Source organism: Lupinus angustifolius, chromosome LG03 (genome assembly GCF_001865875.1).
Source record: "Lupinus angustifolius cultivar Tanjil chromosome LG03, LupAngTanjil_v1.0, whole genome shotgun sequence".
NCBI lineage: Eukaryota > Viridiplantae > Streptophyta > Magnoliopsida > Fabales > Fabaceae > Lupinus > Lupinus angustifolius.
The window spans coordinates 3,798,470-3,807,125 of NC_032011.1; the positions used below are offsets into that span (position 1 = coordinate 3,798,470).

General features: G+C 34.7%; 1 protein-coding gene across 5 annotated transcripts in view; it reads left to right on the forward strand.

Annotated features, from left to right (window-relative positions):
* The window catches only part of LOC109343133 (uncharacterized protein At5g08430-like), a 9,286-nt gene continuing 1,474 nt past the window's right edge, over window positions 845-8,656 (forward strand). Inside the window, exons 1-8 of one of the 5 annotated variants that reach the window (XM_019581288.1) lie at window positions 845-1,052; window positions 1,379-1,556; window positions 1,666-2,335; window positions 3,268-3,371; window positions 4,657-4,716; window positions 4,924-4,974; window positions 6,938-7,008; window positions 7,379-7,974. In XM_019581288.1, the coding sequence (XP_019436833.1) occupies window positions 1,666-2,335; window positions 3,268-3,371; window positions 4,657-4,716; window positions 4,924-4,974; window positions 6,938-7,008; window positions 7,379-7,974 (1,552 nt within the window). In that variant the 5' untranslated portion in view covers window positions 845-1,052; window positions 1,379-1,556. The other 4 variants (XM_019581287.1, XM_019581286.1, XM_019581290.1 and 1 more) reach the window with 4 other exon arrangements.

Consider the following 8,656-nt stretch of genomic DNA (forward strand, 5'->3'; position numbering starts at 1 on the left):
ACCATTTTTGTTCTAGGATCTTTCATATGTCCAAGAAAAATTGGATATCGAACCTACATATATACATAAAAGAATAAGATACACAAAGTTTGGTGATTTTATTTTTAAGATTAATGTTAAGTTAATGTAATACAATACTAATTAAGATTTTTTGTAATTAGTATTTATAACTTATTCATAGAATGAGGAACAAAATTTATTTTCGTTGTAAAACTAATGTTTGGTTATAAAATGATAGTAACTAAAAACTTGTAATTTTGTAAGTAGCTAAATAAATTTTTATTAAGTAAACCTATCTTTGGAATTAGTAGAAATTTGAAGAATAGCAAAAAAAAACAATAATAACATGGATTTGTAGATAGGTGTTACTAAATATAATTTTCAAATATTTTGAAATGTAAAATTAGTGATGAATTGTTGAGAACATATTTCATTTTTCGAATATTGTTTCAATTAGCATTTTAAAAATTAGCTTTTATATATAATATAAGTTACTATATTTCTCCAAATTTTATTTATCAGACAACTTAAATGGTTTATCAAATGATTTAAAAAGTTATAAGCTACTTAAAATATTAAAAGTTCACACAGTGCCGGATAACACAATTTATTTTTCTTTTGATCTCTGAAGTTATGCACATGATTTAAAAAAAATCAAATGATCTAAAAATCAGATTTAACTATAATGATTCAGAAATTATACTAAAGAAAAATGAAGAAATTAATGGATGAAAATGATGCGAAATAAATAAGAATATATTTTAAAAAAAACAAAAATATGTGTTGTGTGTGGACACAAAGTTGAGCATTTCTTTGAAAACATTCATTTTTTTACCTTTTTCCTTTGGTGGGGCCATTCAGTTGGGGTTCTTGTTTTCAGTCTCTCAAAATATTGAAGTTGATTGAAGAACGCAACGCTTATTCTTCACTCTCTGCTCTACCATCAAACTGTGATACTCCTCACCATTCAAACACCAACGATCTCTGCTTCTTCGAGAACCTTCTTCTTCTTCTTCTTCTTCTTTTTCTTCTTCTTGGTCAACGCCCTTAAGGTATCTTTTTTCTCTTCCATTTTTTCCAATGCATGTCACTCTTTTTTTCTTCTTTCTTGTTCATGTGTCGTTTCTTAAAATGTCTCTGGTGAATACGACGTCGTTCTCTGATTTTGTTTTTGCTTGTGCTTGTGAATGTGCCTTTATTTTTTGTTACAGTTCTCTGATTCTCAGTACTTCTGATTATTTCATTTTTATGCATTCAATAGGTTTCAATGAAAATTAACAACTAGGAAATGGGAATGCATGTGTTTTTTATAAGAAAAAAATTGTAGCTTTTATTTTTCTGCTGCCAATTTATGTATTTTTTTTTTAAAATTCCTTAGGTTGACATTGAGAAACAGAAAGCATTGTAACATAGAAATTTGAAAGGACCAAGAAGGCGTTGGTCTAATGGTGTAAGGCCTCACTGCATCCCCAAGGTCGAGGATTCATCCCTGGAGCGACAACTTGTTGGAAGGCAGACACGAACCCCGAGAGGGATTAGTTCCTTACCCAAAAAAGGTGAGAGGATACCCTTCGTAGTACAAAAAAAAAATAGAAATTTGAAAGGTAGCAGAGTTAGGAATTAGTATCAGCAGAAAAGATTAAATTTTTGTTAGGGTTATTGTAGATGGATGATAAAGCTGGTGATGATTCTTTTTGGGTTGAGGAAATTGATGGGAAGGCTCAGAACCCTATCAGAAAGAGGAGGAAACACAGAAAACAGAAAAAGGAGTTTGATGGATGGGGTTCGACATTGCTTATTGGGTTTCTTCGATCCATTGGTAGAGACACAAGCAATGAGTTAACTCAAAGTGAAGTCACTGATATCGTAAATGAGTATGTTAAACAGAATAACCTTATTTCTGCTATGAAAAAGAAGAGGGTTGTGTGTGACCAGAGGCTACATTTGCTGTTTGGAAGGAAGACCATTGGCCGGTTGAAAATCAATGACTTGCTTGAGTCACACTTTGCTGAGAACCGTGACAAATCTGATGATGATATTTTCTTTAACTCGGATGATGAGGAGGATGCCGTGGGGACTAGTCAAACTCCGAAATCGGCAAGTTCGGAGAGGAAGAGTCAACCAAAGAAACTTGCTAGGGAAAAACAGAAGAGCTGTTTTGCTGCTTTTATTCCTTTCAATATCAAGCTTGTTTATTTGAGGAGGAGTTTAGTTGAGGAACTTCTAAAGAACCATGAAACATTTGAGACAAAAGTAATTGGAGGCTTCATAAGAATTAAGTGTGACCCCAATGACTATCTCCAGAAAAATTCGCACCAGCTTCTGCAGGTCACAGGTAATTTGACTGCTGTAACCTGTACGCTGATTATGCCGTTGCCTTATAAGAAATGTTTATAATTATGACTTTTAAATACACATGTTGCTTGTAAGGCATTCTCATCAACTATTTCAGTGTAATACTTGTACTTGTTAGAAGTAGAAGCCAACAACAAAAAGGCCAAATCCAAGTGTACTCTCTTTTTTGTATCAGTAGCATAGCTCATTTGTATTTTGATGACCTGGCAAAGTAGTCTAATACTCTAATTAGGCCTAATTGAGCGAATTAGACTATTCTCAGTGAGTGACAATGAGCAAAACAATATAACCCAATAACTTCTCTTGTTGTATGTGCTTATAATGTTTTCTGTTTTGACAGGATTAGTAACAGTCACATGTCTGGGAAGATTCACGTTAAATGAAGCAAACTAAATGAGCTTATTATGTTCTTCGTTTTGACTTCATTTGCAACGGTCACGTATCGTGTGGGGTTCACATAACTGAAGCAAACCAAAATGTGCATATGTACCCCTGTTTGATGTCATTGGTAACTGTTGCATCCTAGGTGTGAGTGGTCCTAATTAACCGATCTGGACCATTCACAACGAATGATAATGAAGAAAATAATATAATTCATTAGCCTCATGTGGGTGTGTCTTACTTAAAAGAAGTGTAGTTCCCTGAATAAGTAAATGAGAAAGGCAATGAAAATGAGTAAAAAACACCATGCCTCTGAAAACTAAGAATGAGTAATAAAGCATTCAATTTGCAATTAATATTCCAAGGGATTCTCCCTGTAACTATTTCTATTAGCATTGCTTATATCTACTATTTATTTTTGGATTTAGTACGCCAATTGACAGTTGAGCATGACAGATATAGAAAAGTTAAATGATGAGATTTATTTCGTCTAATTAGCTAAAGTACAGTTCTTTCTGGGCTATCTTGTAGGTGTAAAGAAGGGCTCTGGAATAAGTACGGGAATTCTCCTGGAAGTTTCTGGTTTCTTTAAAGACGTCAGCATTAACATGCTTTCAGATGATAACTTCTCTGAGGTACAGTTGATTTATCTTACTAGTTTTAAACTGTATTTTGTAAAAGTTGTGCATTATGCCAATGACAGTGAACCCAACAGGTTGGATGGATTTGCATCAACTCAATGGTTTAGGTTTGATTCATGCTGGTGATCCTTCATTTGTGTGTCATTTGTTAGTATCATCATAAGCCCTTACCGAGGCTTGTACCATGTCCTGAACATGGAATGGGACACCCCCATACTTTCAGACCAAAAAGTCTGTCTTATCTGGTGCTAAGCCAACATGTTATCGGTGTTGATGATTTATTTGGGGTTTTTGAGTGCTGAATGTCATCATAAGTATTATCTTTTTTATATCCTAAGTCATATAAAGTTCATTTGGATGTGATTTTTCAGACAAATGCGTGACAGAGGTATACCAAATCCTAATATAAAATGAAAAAAGAAAAGAAATGAAAAGCACTGTGCATCATCATATAATATTTCTGTTGTCCTTTGACTATGTTAATTAGATAATTTCTAGAATTTGATGCAGGTTTGAATTTTCAAATAAAATTTTCATGCCAGTTGAGGAAGTAAAGAGATAAGGTCGATTTCCTCAAGGTTTTATTCTAGTTCCAATTAATGCAAGAATAAAATTTCAAATATGTAAAGGAAGGAGTGGGACCAGAATATGATAGTAGGAAAAAATTCATGAGGTATTCCTGTAAATTTAAACTAAATCTAGCAGCTTGTCCTAATTATTGGGGATTAAGGCATGTTCTTGCTCTGCTATTTTACAAAACCAAATTTTCATTCTAATCTGCAATGGACTTATTTATGGATAGTTTCAAGGACAAACATAAAATATCATTTATATTATAACACAGAAAAATCTAAAATCGTGTTAAGTCATACAGGAGAAGGCGATGCTAAAGAATAATATGGAAGTCTGAAAAGTAGAGCATAGAGCAGAATGATTTCGAAACTCGTATACTAAAACAAATGCCATACAAATTTCCTTACCCCATGCTCTACTTTGAAAAGTCCTTTCTAGGATCTCTATTAATAAGCTAATAAATTTTTTAATTTGTCTCCGCCTATTTTTGAATATGTTTTATTGGCGTAAATGATTTTAATAGGTTCTGACAAATACATAAGAGTATTTTTACTTTAGCATTAACATCACAATTGTGTGCGGTTGCTTAATACCATCTTTTCATTTTCAATGAGATTTATCGTTATCATGAACTTTCTGCATGACAATGTGTCTGCCTAATTCTGCCTTTAAATTTTGGGGTTTCGGATCTATGATATGGTTTCAGGAGGAGTGTAAGAATTTGCATCAAAGAGTAAAAGATGGCTTGCTCAAGAAACCTATGATTGTAAGTTCTTTTTATTACTTTGAATTATTCTCAAATAAAAAGATTCCTGCTGCATTAGAACTATTGACTTCCTTAAATAAGGTATAAGGATTTATGAGCAAAGTTTATTCTTTCTACAATGAAGTATGTTTGCCTAAAATACAATGTCTGGTGCTTTACTGAATCTGAATTTTCGTGACAATGATTATTATTTTTTATAAATGGTAGGTTGATGTAGAGAAGACGGCAAGAGCACTGCATGAAGATATGACTAAGCATGTACTTTCTGGACTCTTATGCAGCCTTGTGTTTCAATTGCTTCGTTCATGTTGCATTTCAGTGATTTGTGTCAAATTGGCTGAATGATTTTCTATCTTCTATTCTTTCCCATAAATAGATATTGTACAAAATAATATTGTGAAACTTTTCGCAAAATCATTCAGGCAATTTGGAAGAATCATACTAGCCCTGGGCATTAGAGAATAGTATTAATTAAGTGGTTAGAATACAAACAGAAACAGACAGCCTTAGAGCTAAACTGTTTACTGTTAGTTTGTTAGGATAGCTGGCAGTTATACGTTGCCAGCTGTTAGTCGACGACTTCTATGTATAGATCAGCCATCACTTGTAATTCATTTGGTAAGTTGAATATAGAAAAGATTGCGGGTACAGATTCTCTAGTTTTTCTTCCTTCTATTTCTATCTTTAAACTGGGCAAAACAAAAAGGCAAATAGGGTAGAGCGAATTTCGCAAACCAAGTCCAAAAAGCTGGCACAATCCTTTAGAGGAATAAAATAAACCTGGAGGAGGAGGCATGAGAGTATCATTGTGGAGGAACACATTTTTTACATCCATTTGATGGAGGGACCAACCCATGGAAGTGAGTTTGTAATGTAGTCATTTTGGCCACGGGAGCAAAACCGGTCGAGCCTTGTAGCAATTGAGAGTCAGCAGAATTAAGCTTCACAAACTACACCCATTTGTAGCCAATGCATTTAATTCCAGCCTTCCAGGGGGCAGGTGACAGACAATATTCCAAGTAGATTCTCTTCACCTGTTGGTATCGCGGGGAGCAAAGGGCTACATGGGGAACAATGAGCTAAGCAAAGAACCACATAAGTGTGTTTGACACCATATCTTAGCCTCACCACTTATATGTTCCTCAATTTGCCCATTCCTTCTCGATGTGGGACCTATTTCGCTCGCAGTTGGGTTCCTAATAATCTCCTCCTCAAGTGTAAATCCTCCACACAATAGCATGCTCCCCCTCAAGTAGAAACATTTTCGAGTATTTAACAATGTAACCAAGAGCTCAACCCACCTCCAAATCAGGCCATATACCCTCTTCATCATACTTGCACCGCTTTTGTCCATTATGTACATTGTACAATGGAACATGCTCCCTAGCGACTTTTAATACAAGCCACCTAGAGCCCAACCCACATAGCAATCAGGCCACACATGTTTTTATTCATGCGTACAACCATTGTCCATCATCTACAATGGAACATGCTGCCTAGCGACTTTCGATACATGGGACCTCATGCATGAATCCACCAACGGCCGCCTTCTCTCCAACAATCGTCTTAGCTGAACCATCGGCTCTAATACCATGCAAATTGTCCAAGTGCCTTTCTATCTTGTATTCTTTCCCATACATAGATACTGTACTTAACTAATTTTGGGAAGCATTTCCCATCTTCAGCTAATAAATGAGATTTCCTATCTATCCTAAACCATATACTATAGCAGTATTCCTAATTATGTACAATAATCACATAGATTATGCTGGCTGGCCCCTGCATTGATACTGCAATATAGATCAGGATTGATACTGTTTGCATGCTATTTCTCCATTAGCCAGTTAAAAAAACTATAACACTTCATTATAGGAGCAGTCATTCTGTGACACAATCTGGCACCTCTAAACAATACTCTTAGGAATAAATAACACTTGAATTTAAGTATGTAAGACTTCTTAAATACTATTTAGTTTTTATACATACTAGCTATACCTTTGATAAATTCCTGCACTTCTTGATGTTTGTGTTAAACATCAAAACTTATGTATTTATAATTTTTCAATATATATACTTGTCTTGTATCCTCGGTGTGTTATCAAAACAATATGTGCTGTACATGCTTGTTTCAAATAAGAGCTTTTGTTTACTTTTTTGATATTTTTGCTTGATTTTTTACCTAACTTTTCTCCCTTCTTATTATGTCTTAATTATGTTGTAGTGGCTTGCAAGAGAGCTCACCATGTTACAAAATCTTATTGATCGTGCAAATGAAAAGGGTTGGCGTAGAGAATATCCTTTTCTGATATATGTTGGATAATATATTTTCTGTTTTGTGGTAAATATGCCTATCATTTTTGGTGTTCGAAGATGGAAATATGTGAAGTATGCTGCTGATTCTCGAATGCATTATACTGCAATTATTATACAACTAACTTTGTTCTCTGATACATGCTCCATATGTTGTTAACTTTACTGTGTCATGAAATTAAAATATTGGCTGTTTATGGTGAGAAAGGTGTTAATTATAGTGATGAACATTTTGCATTAGGATTTTGTCTGATCGTTATGAGGTTATGAAAAATGCCGTGTAGAGATCTTTTAGTCAAAATCTGTAAATATATTTTCTATAAAACACAAATTCCTTAATTGTGGGAAGTACACTGTACGAGTACCTCCAGAAAAGGGAGAAGCTTCAGAATCCTGTTGAACAGGAACGGTTATTGCGTGAAATTCCTCAAGCTATTGCAGAAGACCTAGAGTCAGAATCTCCAACACCTGATGTTCCAGAAGATGGAGAATTAGAATCTCCAACACCTTATGTTTCAGATAAAAGAGTAGAAAACAATTCACAAGAGTTACGGAAGTCTACTCGTAAGCAAGCATCTTTAGTGACTGAGGTTCCAAAAGCAGTTGAAGGTGGTTTTCTACGGAAGGCTACAAAACCTGATGTCCCGGAGGACCTAGAATTAGAATCTCAAACACCTGTTCTTCCAGATAAAAGAGTAGAAAACAATTTACAAGAGTTATGGAAGACTACTAGTAAAAAAGCATATTTAGTGAGTGAGTCTCCAAAAGCAATTGCAGACGATTTTCTATTGAAGGCTACAAAACTGGATATTGCTGATCTTGTAATAAAGGAGGAAAAGAATTCACCAAAGTCAACTTCCGGTCTCCGCGGAGCATCAAAAGTTCCTCCTTTCAATATGGAAATGAATAGCACTGTGTTAAATGTCATTTCTCGTGGCACTGCTGCAGGTTTGTTATAAATTTTCATCTTTTTCCATGATTCTCTCTTGGTTGTAGGCCTTATTTTATCTGTAAATGTACTTTGTGGTAATAGTGCAGTATGTTTTTTGGTGGTAAGATGTGGTGCATTTATTTGTTTTACCTCAAGCACCAAAGGTAACCCATGAAAAGAACTTTCATGGTATGGCCATTCTACTTCACCCAAAAATGCCACAGCATAGCATAGAAATGATGCTGCCATAACATGGCCCTCCTTACCACCAGAGCCTCGGGACTTTGATCAAAAGGAAATGCTCCAAGTTCTGTAGGCATACCCAATTTTACTGAAAGTTTAAACTATCGAATTCCTAGTGTAACTAGCAGCTCAGCATTGAAAACTCAGTGTGTATGTTTCTGTCCAGAGGTATACATACCAAGAAACAAAACTGTGACTCAATGCTTACAACGACTTTTTGCAACATTATCCAATTGAAGGATGGAGTTTCAAGGTGAAACCTTTTCTCTATTTAGAGAATGGGTAAGAATACAGAAGTAGGCTGGTTTGGTTGCTTTAATTACATTACCAAGAAATATTCATATGTGGTTGTAGTATTGTTAGAATTATTTCTCTCTATTAAGACAGATTATGAAACTTCTACCAAGTTGCTAAACATTAAAAAGACACAGTTCAATACTGTGATTCAATGGTTTA